This window comes from Emys orbicularis, chromosome 7 (assembly GCF_028017835.1).
Source record: "Emys orbicularis isolate rEmyOrb1 chromosome 7, rEmyOrb1.hap1, whole genome shotgun sequence".
In the NCBI taxonomy this organism is placed as follows: Eukaryota; Metazoa; Chordata; order Testudines; family Emydidae; genus Emys; species Emys orbicularis.
This window is the reverse complement of record NC_088689.1, coordinates 79,152,281-79,165,852: the sequence shown is the minus strand read 5'-3', so window position 1 is coordinate 79,165,852 and position 13,572 is coordinate 79,152,281. Positions and strand designations below refer to the sequence as shown.

General features: G+C 60.9%; 1 protein-coding gene across 1 annotated transcript; it reads right to left on the bottom strand.

The window, feature by feature from the left end:
- Positions 1-299: 299 nt before the first annotated feature.
- On the bottom strand, positions 300-3,625 carry INKA1 (inka box actin regulator 1). Its single transcript, XM_065408672.1, is given in 4 exon segments — positions 300-1,184; positions 3,315-3,368; positions 3,370-3,438; positions 3,440-3,625. Coding segments are annotated over 4 exon segments (1,194 nt in total).
- Between the last annotated feature and the right edge of the window lie 9,947 nt (positions 3,626-13,572).

The window sequence follows — 13,572 nt, the reverse complement described above, 5'->3', positions numbered from 1 at the left end:
GTGTGCGTGCATTAATCATTCTGTGTGTGGGGGTGCGTGCACTGCGTGTGCACCATCTGGGTGAGCCAGGCTCCCTCCCCTGCCCCAGTGCAGGCTGCAGCCACCCAGGTGAAGCTGGCACAAAGCCCCTGGTGAGGACAAGAGCACACTGGGCCAGTGACGGGCTCTGGCCGTGCCCGGCGCTGCCCCCTCTCCCCCAAGCGTGGGCTCCGGCTGCGCATTCCATACAAAAGCTGTTTGTTTATTTACATAGCCGGGTACAAATGCAGAGCTGGGACAGGAATGTGCCGGGGGTGGGACTAAATGTAGCCAATAATGTCGTTGCAGATGATTGGCTGCCGGCTGCGGCTGTTCAGGAGAGCAGCGAAGCGGGTGTAGTCCGTGGTGAGCTTGGCAATGTCCCCGTGTGACTGGTGGAAGAGGGGTCCCTGCGCCCGCCCACCGAGGCCCCCCGGGCCGGAGAGGTGCTTGGGGCCAGGCTGGGGGGCGGTGGGGCCCCTGGGGCGCGCCAGGCTGGCCAGCTTGCGCCGCACGTTGCCCGAGAGGCTGAGTAAGAAGCTGTGGGGCTTGGCCAGCCGGCGGGGCAAGACATTCTCCTCAGGCAGGTCCATCCAGTTCTCCACCAGGTCGGCAAAGCAGTTATCACCCAGCACGAGCGGCTGCCGGTTGCGGCTCTGTGAGAGCAGTGCCACAGTCCAGTCCTGCGTGTCCGCCGGCTCCAGCACCCGCCACTGCTCCAGGCAGGCATCTGAGGTGGACTTGGGCCGGACCCGCCAGCCAGGGGCCTGGCTAGGGCTGCTGCGGAGGAAGCCCCCCGTGGAGAGCCTGTGTGCCCGCTGGCAGGAGGGCGGGGGGTTCCTGCGCAGCACTGGCCCCTCCTCCTCCCGCCACGTGCCCCCCGACACCTCCGAGTAGCCCGAGTCGAACTCCAGGCTCCTCTCGCTAGCGGGCGGCGCGCACTCCTCCTCCTCCGCCAGCTCCAGGCAGCAGGCAGAGTCTGCCTCTGAGATGGCCGATGCCCGGTTCTCCGCAGGCTGCTCCCAGCAGGGCCCGGGGGGAGCTGGCGCCGGCTTGGGGGGGCCCAGCCGTGGAGCTGGGCCTGGCACCCGCTTCAGCTCATGCAGAGTCCGCATCATGCCCTGCATCTGGTCCCGCAGCGTGTCCCCCGCCGCCCGCAGGCACAGCTGTGGGGAGAGGAACATGGTGACGTCATCGCTGCCCTGCCGGACTGGCCCCCCGGGCAGCATGGCTGGCCCATCCCCCGTCCCCCTAACAGCCCCATCTCCCACCTCCATCAGCCCCATCACCATCCCAACAGCCCTGTCTGCCCAACAGCCCTACCCCCATCACCCCTCTCAACACCTCCAACAGTCCCATCCCCCCAACAGCCCTTTCACCCATCATCCGTCCTGATACCTCCAACAACCCCATTTCCCCAGCAGCCTTGTCTCCCGTCACCTGTCCTGACACCTCCAACAACCCAGTCCCCCACCTCCATCAGCCCTGTCACCACCCCAACAGCCCCGTCCCCCACTTCCATCAGTCCTGTCACAGTCCCAACAGCCCCATCTCCCTCACAGCCCCATCACCCATCCCAAAACCTCCAACAGCCCCATCCCCCGCCTCCATCAACCCCATCCAGACACCTCCAACAGCCCCCTCCCCCATCTCCCTCAACCCCGTCCCAACAGCCCTGTCACCCATCACCCGTCCCAACACCTCCAACAGCCCCATCCGCCACCACCATCAGCCCTGTCCCCATCTCAAGAGCCCTGTCCTCCCAACAGCTCTATTCCCCATCACCCATCCCGACAGCTCCACCAGCCCTGTCCCCCACCTCCATCAGCCCCATCACCCATCCCAACACCTCCAACTGCCCCGTCTCCCAACTCCAACAGCCCCGTCCCCCTCACAAGAGCCCCATCCCCCACCTCCATCAGCCCCATCCCCCCCACAGCCATCCCGACACCTCCATCAGCCCCAGCCCCCTAACAGCTCCATTCCTCATCTCCAACAGCCCTGTCCTCCCAACAGCCCTGCCACCCATCACCCATCCTGACACCTCCAACAGCCCCATCCCCCACCTCCATCAGCCCCATCAATATCCCAATAGCCCTGTCACCCATCACCCGTCCCAACACCTCCCAACAGCCCTGTCCCCCATCCCAACAGCCCCATCCCCCACCTCCATCAGCCCTGTCCCAACACCTCCAACTGTCCCGTCCCCTGCCTCCAACAACCCCACCACCCGGCCCGACACCTCCAACAGCCCCATCCCCCACTTCCAGCAGCCACATCCCCTATCACTTGTCCCAACACCTCCAACAGCCCCGTCCCCTGCCTCCATCAGCTCCATCACCATCCCAACACCTCCAACAGCCCTGTCCCCTCAAAAAGCCCCATCACCATCCCCTGCCTCCAACAGCCCCCTCACTGTCTCCCCCATCCCAACACCTGTCACCCTGTCCGCAGTCCTGGTCCTCTCCAATGCTCTCCCAGCACCGGCCCAATGGCAACAAGGCCCCCAGGAGCCAGGATGGGATGGACATTCAGGGATTATCGGCCGGGGCCCAGCCCCACGGGCCAGGTCGTTCCATGGCAGCAACCCTGTCCCCAGTGACCGGCTATGGGACACCAGAGTGCCCACCCCATCCACCATCTGCCACCCCACATACCCCCTGCCCTGTCCCCACGCCCCCCATCCACCTCCCTGCCCCGTCCTCATACCCCCATACCCCACACCCCCATCCACCCCTGTCCTGTCCCCTTCCCCCATTCACCTCCCGCCCCATCCCCTCGTCCCCCATGCCCCCATCCACCCCATGCCCTGTCCTCACACTCCCCATCCACCCTCTGCCCCCATCCATCCCTCGCCCCATCCCCATGCCCCCATCCACCCTCTGCCCCCCATCCATCCCCGCTCCATCCCCACACCCCCCATGCCCCCTGCCACCCCCCAGCCACACGCCCCTATACACCCCCTACCACCCCACCTCCCCATCCACCCCCCTTACTGTCCCCACACACCCCATATGCAACCACAACCCCATATACACCATGCCCCACATCCCCTTCCTCTATACACCCTCTCCATGTCCTTCCCCCCATACACCCTCTGCCCTTTCTCCACACCTCCCATAAACACCCCACCACCACCTATACACCCTGCCCCACACCCTCCCCCATCCCCACACCCTACCCCCACACAAATGCTGTCCCCCCCTCCCCCCCGTGCTCACCAAGCACTGGCTGCAAGGAGCCCCCCTCTGATCCCCATGTCACTCAGCCCCCAGGGGAGCCCCCAGACAACTCACCAGGCTCTGGGCTCCCGGGCAGCAAGCCCAGCTGGGCCCAGGGCCCCCAAAGCTGGGAGCTGAGTCCCTATCCCCTCTCTGGGTGGTCACAGGAGCTGCCCTGGAAGATGCCGGGGTCCAGCTGGGTTGGGCTGGGCATTCGAGCAGTGGTCTCTGTGGTTGCAGCAGTGTCTGCCCGGGTTGGGTGTGGAGCTGCAAGGGGGAGCCGCACACGCAGGGCCCCGCTGCCCGGACGTGCACTCAGCCCCAGGGCACCACTTTCCTGCTGCTCCTGCACCAAGTGGGCCCATCCCTGCCGCATGCTGCAGCATGTCGGGGTGAGCAAGCAGCTGCCCCGCCGCGTCGGCAGCTGCAGCTCCAGCCCCAGCCCCAGCCCAGCCCAGCCGCTGGGACATGACAAATAGAGACGGCAGCTGGAGTTACACAAGCTGGGCCTGGCCAGAGACGCTGGGTGCCCAGGAGAGCCCAGCGCTGGGGGACAGAGGGAAGGGGCACCACATGGGCCTGGCCCGGAGCGGTGTGGAGGGACCCTGGCTCCCACCAACCCCTGGGAATTCCTTGGGGCTGGCATGTACCACTGGCGAAGGGCCATGAGCCAGGGCCTGGGGCAGCCATGGGCCACACTCCACCGGGACGCGCCAGCAGCGCGGGACGATGTGCGCTCTGGGGGCCATCGGAGCTGTCCCACACAGCCAGCACAGGCATCGGGCCCGGGGAGGAGGGAGCTGAACTGCTCACCAGGGCCAGGCACACATGGGGCACCAGCCACCCTCCGATGGGACCTGCTAAGGTCCCCTTGTCAGTACCAACCCCTGCAGTCACACCCAGATGGCTGGGCAAACATCGGGGCTGGGGTTGCCTCACGGACACACACGAGTGTGCCAGAGCTGGGAACTGAACCCACGAGTCTGGACTCCCTGGCCTGGCTCTAACCGCTAACCCCCACTCCCGCCCACAGCAGGGAAGCAAACCCTGGAGTCCTGACTCCCAGCCCCGCCAGGTACACAGAGCAGCGCGCTGTGTGGTAGGTGGCCAGCAGGGACATGCCGCGGCTGGAGTGCCAGGAGCCTTGCCAAGGGCAGGCCATGAGGCCATGGGAGCAGAAGCATTTGGGGCCTTAACAAGGCGAGCCTGGCCTGAGAGGCTCCCTAGTGCTCCAGCTCTGTGCTTTGGGGTGGGGCTCCTCCTGCTTCCAGCCACCCCCACATCCCACCGTGCCTGCCAGCCACCACGCCTCCCCCTCCGCGCCCTGACTGAGGGCGTTGCTGCACTTCCCGCAGGGAAACACTGGCAATTCCAGGACTTTGCAGCTCAGCCCCTCTGCCTGTTGCAGCCCCGAGCCCTGGAAACCTCCTGCACTACTGCACCACGAGGGGCTGCTCGCCCAGTCGCCCCGTGGCTCCACCCTCGTGTCCCTGACCGTGAGCGATGGCACCACAGCTCGGGCTCAGTCCCTTTGTCCTAGAAATGAGTTGGTGACTCCCACTTGCTGGCTGAGGGCAGCTGGGCTGCAAGGCATGGGGTGTGCAGACTGCCCTGGGTCTTGGGGGGCTGGATGGACCCAGGGCATATCCAGCTCCATGGTCCCTTTCTCATTTGCTCCCGGCTCTTCTGGGCCACACCAGCCGAGGTCCTGGCCAAACGCAGCCCTGCAGGGAGTAGCTTGGGGAGCTGGTCCCAGCAGCCTGGCATCCAACATGCCATGGAAACCGTCTATCGTTTGGCTCCGCCAAAGCTCCAACCTGAACTGGGGCCAGGTTTGCCCAGAGCTACCGGAGGATTGAGGGCATCAGGGCCACATGCTCCCCAGGGGCCAGGGAAATTGCCCTACCAAGCGTGCAGACCCACATGGGCCCAGAGACAGCAGGGCTAGTGCCAGGGGCCCACTCCCATAGCAGAGGCCATGCCCAGGGCTCCAGAACAGCCACAGGATCCGCCCGTTCAGCCCTAGCCCCAGCCCAGGGACACGGCAGACCCTACAGGAGGGAGACATGGGACCAAGTGACAGGGCCCAACAGCACCTCTGCCACTGCCAGTCAGGGTTGAACCGGGGCCAGCTTGGGCGGATTGGCTCCCCCAGCTCTGACATCACTATCCCCTCGGGTGGATTGGCTCGCCCAGCTCTGATGTCACTATCTCCTTGGGCAGATTGGCTCCCCCAGCTCTGACGTCACTATCCTGTCACCCAGCAACCAGTTGTTCAGCAGTCGGCACTTACTTGACATCAGATGTAAAACAACAAAAATGGCTTCCTGTGTCAGCCACCTGCGAGAGGAGGAATCCTGCTGCTCCTCCCCTGCCCGCAGGGACCACCCAACCCCAGACACAAAGCACACGCGCCTGCTGCCCCATGCGGGTAAAAGTGCATGTGGGTGCCCGGAGATGTGTGTGTGTGCACAGCCCTGCCCAGGGACCCTGCCCTGCGCCAGCACAGCCCACCCACCCGGGGGCCAAAAACCAGATTTTCAGAGGTGCCCAGGGACTTGGGGAGCCCTGAGACCAGCAGCGGGCAGTGCCCAGGTCACACAGGATCAGGCCCCTGAGGCCAGCAGGGGAGAGGGGGGGCCTGTGCCTGGGTCACACAGGGGATCAGGCCCCTGAGGCTGGCTGGGGGGGAGGGGATGGAGGGGGGAGGAAATCAGGCCCCTGTGGCTTCTCACGTCAGTCCCCAAGTCCCTGGTCACGTTTTGTAATTATGGCCGGAGATTCCTCCAGCCGCCAGTAACTGCGAGCGGGTCACACTCTGCCCCCCGCCAATGCCCCCAGCCCCCCACCTCATGGTAGGGCAGCCCAGCGCCCACCTCCCTGGGGGCAGCCAGCCCCTCCCCCACCCCATGCAGAGAGGGCAGGGTAGGAGCCGGGCATGGAGCTCCCGGAGCCAGCGGAGCAGCAGGGGAGCTGGGGGCAATCTGGGCCCTGCTAGGGTCCCGGGGGTCCCAGAGCCGGGCAGGCCCAATCGCAGGGGCTGGGGGTAGCTCTGGTCCAGCACAGCCGCTGGCCCGACACTGTGGCCTGACCCTGGTGACGCCCAGCCTGGGGCTGCCCGCCCCCCCGTGCAGCTCTGGGCACAGGAGCGGGCAGGGCTGGCATGTGCCCAGCGCGGGCAGGCGACCGAACCCAGCGGTGCCAGGCATGGTCCGGGCAGAGCTGAGCCCCAGTACTCCAGGCACGTCCCTGGCCTCTGCCCTGCATCCTCGGCGCCCTTCCCCGGGCTAGCCCCGCCGCTGCCAGGGGAAGCCAGGCTGCCCGGCCGGACCCGCTGCCCTCCCGGGCCCAGCGCGCCCCGAGTCTGGCCACTCACCACTTCTGCCCGGAGGCGGCCGAGGGAGGCGTCCAGCCGGGCGCGGCGCATGTCGGGGGGGTGGGGGGGGGGGGTCTAGGCAGGCAGCCCTGGTGCGCGCAGGAAGCCCAGGGCGCCCCGCCAGCCCGGCGCTCGGCGCTGGCCCGGAGCTGCGAGCTGGATCCCAGGCGCTCGCTGTCTCAGGCCCGGCCCCCGCCCCGGAGCAGCCAATGAGCCCCGGTCTCCCCCGACCGGGGGGCCGGGCCGGGCCAATGGGAGGCCGCAGTAACGTGACTCCTGGGGCGGCGGGGGCCTGAGCCCGCTAGGGGCATCCCCGGGACTGGCCGGGGCCAGACGGCGCGAGGGGCCCCGGTGGGGGGCCGGCCCCTCCAGCCCTGCGCAACCCAGGCACAACGGGCATGAACCCCCCCCAAGCCAGAGCACCATGGACACACCAGCCCTGGGCAGTGCAGGCACCAGGCCCCCAGCCCTGGGCACCGTGGGCACCAGCCCCACCCAGCCCTGGGCACCGAAGGCACCAGCCCAGTTGCAGAGCGCTGGGGGGTGGGCGCGGGGGACAGGCAGTTGCAGAGTTTTGGGAGGGCTCTGGGTGAGTGGGGGCTTGGGGTTAGCATGGGGTATGTGGGGGGGAGCCTGGGGGGACGACAGGCATTTGCAGAGCTCTGGGTGGGCGGGGGGCTGTGGAGGGTGGATGCGGGGCTGGAGTGCGGAGGGGACAGGCAGTTGATGGGTGGTGGCTGGTGCTCGGCTGGAATCTCTGGGCAGTCCACACAGAGGGTGCCCCCACTGGGCGTGCTGAGATTGCAGGGCCAGCTGATGGCAGACAGGGCCGGCTCTAGGTTTTTTGCTGCCCCAAGCAAAAAAAATTTTGGCTGCCCCCCACCCCAGCCCTGGGCTCTCACGTCCCCACCCCCTGCTGCCCCAGCCCTGGGCTCTCTCTTCCCCCCCCACACACACCCCCTGCCGCCCCAGCCCTGGGCTCCCCCCCCACCAGTGCTAACTCCGCCCGCTCCCCCCTCGCCTCCAGCCGGTCCGGCACTGGCAGGGTCGGGGTAAGCAGCGGGGCTCCCGGGCCGCGCCTCAGCCCAGGGTCCCTCCAGCCAGGGCTCCCGTCTCCAGGACCGTCCGGGACCCGGGAGGGCAGAGCCGGGGGATCGCCCTGGCAGGGGGCTGAGGAGCCGGGGCAGGGTAGCCCCAGAGGGAGTGGAGCCCCAGAGAGCGGGACGTGGGCCCCACGGCAGCGCCCTGCCCTCTATGGCCCTGCTGCTGCTGCTGCTGTCCCTGGACAGCTTGGGCCACTTCGCCCGGCCCCGACTGCGGCGCTCCGGGGGCGGCCACCCTGTGGCATCTGCAGACGGCTCCGTGTGCCCCCAGGGCGGCCCCCAGCAAGTGTCCCCCTCTGGGAGCCTGCCCGGCCCAGCCACAAGGTGCGGCACTGCTCCCCCGCGGCGCAAACCGCAGCGGTCCCAGGGTGCCCCCCGCGCACAACGCGCTGCTGCTGCCAGGGCTGGCTCTAGGCTTTTGCTACCGGAAGCAGGGCCGGCTCCAGGCACCAGCCGACCAAGCACGTGCTTGGGGCGGCACCTTGTAAGGGGCGGCCAATCTTGGGGTGGCGGGGGGCGCTCGGATTTTTGTTGTTGTTGTTGTTGTTTTTGTTTCAGCCGGGCGGCACTCGGGGGGTGGGTTGTTTGTGTTTCGGCGGCGTGGCGTGGCGCTGGGGGGGGTGTTTCGGCGGTACGGCACTGGGGGCGGGGGTGTTTCAGCGGCGCTCTTTTTTTTTGCTTGGGACGGCAAAAAAGTTAGAGCCGGCCCTGGCCGGAAGCAATAAATAAATAAATTAATTAATTAAAAATGGCCAGAATGCCACCCTTGAAAATGTGCCAACCCCAAGCACGTGCTTGGTTTGCTGGTGCCTAGAGCCGGCCCTGATGACAGAGGACCAGGCTGCCCCCTTTGGGGGAAAAGAGGGGCACTGTGTATGCAAATCGCTCAATAAACTAGTTTGCATTTTGGCAAATAATTTGCATATTTGTATATAACCCTAAACTCCGTTTAAAATCTGTTGGTTTAGTTCTGGCAAGCCCCTCCTGCCATCCAGTTGCCAGCCTGGCACCCCTGAGCTGGGGGAACTGCAAGGCCCTTCACAGCCACAGCACAGAGCTCCCCACACCTGCAGCAGCAGTAGACTGTTGTCCTTTGTGCCGAGCAGGAGAGTGCACAACCTGCCTTCTGCAAACACAAATGTTTGCTAGAATGTTGGAGCCAGGACTCCTGGGTTCTGTCCCTGCCCTGGGAGGGGAGTGGAGGAAAGGGGGAGTTCTAGTGGGTTGGGGGGGTGGTTGGGAGCCAGGATTCCTGGGTTCCATTCCTGGCTTTGGGCAGGGAGTGGGGATCTTGTGACCAGAGCAGTGGTTCAAGCAGCATAGCCTAGCCCGTAGACATGGCACCTTCATTGACAAGGCGGCGAGGCCACAGGGCAGAGCTGTGGGGCTGGTTGGGGCTGACCCTGCCATGGAGGGCTGTTTGCAGGCTCACACTGGGCTGTCCTGCTCCATGCCACTCCCTGAGCTCGCCGTGCCTTTGTCCTGGGGTGCCCTGGCATGGCAACAGCACGTGTTACAGCCCATCAGTCAGAGGCCCCTGCTTAGAGCCCAGGCCCCATGCTACTCTGGGGCAGCCCCATGGAGCTACTGGCGCCCCCCACTGGATAGAAGTTTACATAGCAGGATTTAAAGCAGTGGTCCCCAAACTTAATTTGTTGCAAATCCCCCTCCCTTTGGTTGTACTGTAATCTGTCTCTGCCCCCCAGGGGCTGGGAGCCAGGAGCCCGGCTACGGTTGGGGGCCGAGGTCAGGGACAGAAGCCGAAGCGGGGACCTTGGTTGGGGGCGGGGCATTTTCCTGATGTGTTTCCTGCGTCCAGTCCTTCTGGCCTAAGGTGCCAGCAGTCTTCTGCCTGCAACAACTCCCTGGCTTAGGGGTCCCTGGTTCAGCCCCCAGTTCCAGCTCCCTCCCAGGGCGTGAACGCCAACCCCTGCTCCCTCCCAGTCCCTGCTCTCTCCCAGCCCCTGGCCCCCAAACCCTGCTCCCTCCCAGCCCCCGGCCCCTGACCCCTGTTCCCGTTCAGCCCCTGGCCCCCCTGTGATGCTCTGTACCTCAGGGGAACACCCAGCACCCCCGTGTTCATCCTTGTAAAATGATTGTGTGGTATCTAAGGCAAAGTTTGTCATGTTGGGTGTCTTCAGAAGGCTCATGATCCACTGAGCATTGTTGTTATAGTGATGTTATAGGTTATAATTTCATATATATAGTTATGAGGCTGAAAATGTATCCTCGTGGCTTAAAATAAGCCCAGGCATAAACTCTCTAAGAACAAAGGGGCAGTTCACACTGCATCAAGGCATGTATAGGACAAACCCAGCCCGGCCTCACAAGAACAAAGGACACTGGCCTAGGCAGCAACAAAGGATCTATTGGACTCTCAAGTGAGTCACCCCCCTTCCTTTGGTCAGTTTGGGACTGCGATGAGGTAGTGCTCACCTGACTCTGAAGTGGGGGGGGGGGGGGAAGCCAAGAGGGAAGAAAGAACATAATAAAAGGAACAGAGGGTCCTGTGGCACCTTTAAGACTAACAGAAGTATTGGGAGCATAAGCTTTCGTGGGTAAGAACCTCACTTCTTCAGATGCAAGTAATGGAAATCTCCAGAGGCAGGTATAAATCAGTATGGAGATAACGAGGTTAGTTCAGTCAGGGAGGGTGAGGTGCTCTGCTAGCAGTTGAGGTGTGAACACCAAGGGAGGAGAAACTGCTTCTGTAGTTGGATAGCCATTCACAGTCTTTGTTTAATCCTGATCTGATGGTGTCAAATTTGCAAATGAACTGGAGCTCAGCAGTTTCTCTTTGGAGTCTGGTCCTGAAGTTTTTTTGCTGTAAGATGGCTACCTTTACATCTGCTATTGTGTGTCCAGGGAGGTTGAAGTGTTCTCCTACAGGTTTTTGTATATTGCCATTCCTGATATCTGACTTGTGTCCATTTATCCTCTTGCGTAGTGACTGTCCAGTTTGGCCAATGTACATAGCAGAGGGGCATTGCTGGCACATGATGGCATATATAACATTGGTGGACGTGCAATTCATTCACCTGCACGTCCACCAATGCACGAGAGAATGGGAGAGAGTCTCCTTTGTGGAAGAATAACACAGTCTTCACTCTTAGGTTGGTTGCAACACGTCAGAGGCAGTTTTATTTTCTTTAACACTTGCAAGGGGAGAACACTCACGGGCAGGGGTTCCCCTCCCGAGGCAGGTCTCCGTTAGATAAACAATTAAGGCAAGCATTTATACCCTTTGTTACATACAGTAATGATCAACAACTGCATTTTGTTTATATATATTCCTTCCTGATATGTTACTTTTCTCAGCAATTTTCTGCTACAGTCGGTGTTCTATTCTTATCTAACACAAGGTCAAAACAGTATCTCTTACAGTCTGTTCCCACTCGCCTAGGCCCTGTGTAGCGGGATGGTTACCCGCTCCTGCCCTGCGGGGCTTGAAACAGCCCAAGAGAGGCTGGGGCAAGAAGCCTGGGCTGATTGGGGAAAGTAGGATCAGCTGGGGCCATGCCCCAATCAGGCCCAGCTGGCCCCTATAAGAGGCTGGGAGCCAGGGCCCAGTAAGTCTCCCTTGGCTTGTAGGGGGAGAAGGGCCTGGCTGTAGGGACCCAAGCAAGACACTTAGATTGGGAGCAGTGCTGGGGAAGGGCCAGGGGAGCTGGGAGCTCCAGCCTGGAAAGCTCCAGGCTGCAGGCCTGACTAATAGGCCGAATAGGTGCAGGGTTGCAATGGGGCAGCCCATGGGTGGGCAGAGGCAGCAGATCTGAACCCCTTTGCCTGTGATGAGTGGCTTATACTGCAGTCTGCCCCAGTGAACGGGGGCTAGATGGAGACTGGGCAGTAGCCAAGACTGAGGCGAAGTGGGGATAGTGGGTGGGGGTTCCCCTGGGAGGGGAGACCCAGAACTGTGGGGGTACTGCCAAGGGGCAGCACCCAGTTAAAGGGGCACCGGGGTCCTGGGAGGGACACAGGGGCCAGCAGTGGCAGCAAGACACCGGCCTGAAGAGGGCGCTCCGGAGGCTGGATGCTTATTCCCGAGGACATCCAGCAGGAGACGCCGCCAGGCGAGTCTGTGCACACTTACACCCTGCATTAAAGTCTTGCGTTATTAAACAGAGGAGTTAGCCTGACTCTTGCTCTTCCTGGAAGACTAAGATGTCTGCTCTTTTCCCAACTTCCACACTCCCCCCCTTTTGTGCTTCCAGCACAACTATCAATCTTAAACTTCCATTTTCATCAAACCTTGTATTTCTGACTCTAGCTCACATGGTACAACCTTCTGGGGTTTAATTGAATACAACAACAAAGCATGGTTAGTATGAATATGGAAGGTGCTATTATTAGTACATCCTTTACAACAACAATAACCTAACCCTAAACTCAACAACAATAAAAGCATTAACATTCCCATTCAAGTTAACAACATTGTAATGATATGATGGGGTTGCTGTACAACCTTAGTCACAGAACACAATACATAATACTTAGTACATAAAGTAGACACTCTATAGGCTGTAAGAAAAGCATACTTTTCAATTTGATATATGTTTTGGAGTATATGAATTTGCTCTTGTAATTCAAAAATTTTCTGACCTCTGGTAGGAGTAAAAGCAAATTTTGGAATCGATCAGGTGCTAAGGCAGTCCAATTAAAGGGTATTTGGAACCTAAGGGCTGATTGTAGAATTCTATCTGGAGGCCAATAAATGATATTATTGCCTGCTGCAGTGGTGAGATTAAAATGTATGTCTTGCAAAGTGGTGGCCTTAACATATACAAAGCTATCATTAGCTTGGAAAAGCAGGTGTCCTGTCAGGGTAGTTTCTTGTCCCACACTCTCCCAACAAACATTGTCATGAACAGTGACAACTTCTCCGGGCTTCAAGTTTATGTACACACTGAAGTTGTGGGGGTTCTAACGCCAGAGTGTCCATTGACTCCCTATCCCTATCCAAATGTCGGGTGTTATTCCAGGAGCACTGACTATAAATCGATTAGGCATACCAGGTAGTTTAATTTCCCAAATGTCTCGGTGAATTATCCAATCCCACATGCATCCACCCCATGGACCCGGCAGGATTCGGTATGTGGGAGCCCACACCCCTCCAATCAGCCCATATGCTTGGAAGGAGCACTGCGAACGTCTGCACTTCTGCCCAGAAAGTCTCCCAAGTATGTCTCCAGGGCTGCAGATCAGATGGCATTCCTGAAGCACTAGTAAGGGCAGTAGGCCAAGCTTGATGCTCAAGATCACTCCGAATGGCCATGAGCTGGTCATTCAGAAAATCCCTTTTTTCTAAACATGCCAGATCCCACTGCAATTCCTTTCCTGCCTCAGTGATATTCAATACCATCTCTGTCAACAGCTTCTGGGTCATTGAGCTAAGGGCAGAAATAACATGTAATTCACCAACCCCAGCCTGTACCTGGGTTAACTGTGCTCCAATAATAAGACCAGTGGCCTTTTCTAATTTCTCATTCTGTTGTTGGCCTTTGTAAATGTTCCAAATTGCTGCTGCACTATTGGCACCATCCCATAGGGATTACTAAGGTGTAAAGGCCTTGGCCATTAGGTTTCATCAGAGTATACAGTATTGTCTGTATTAGAATGTGTTATAGGGATGGTAGTGAGGATAATGGCGGGGGCAGTGGTCATGACAGCAAGGTGCCTTTGGTATTCATCATCTGAAAGCCAATTAGGGAGGGCTATACATGCTGAAGGTACTTGTCTGAAAGCACAGAGCCCAGTCCCCGGAATAAACCCAAACCACCACTCAATGCTGCAGTCCCAAGCGTGGTTCCCACAAGTTCCTCCCTGCCAGGTTACGATACTCCATCTCTTCCAC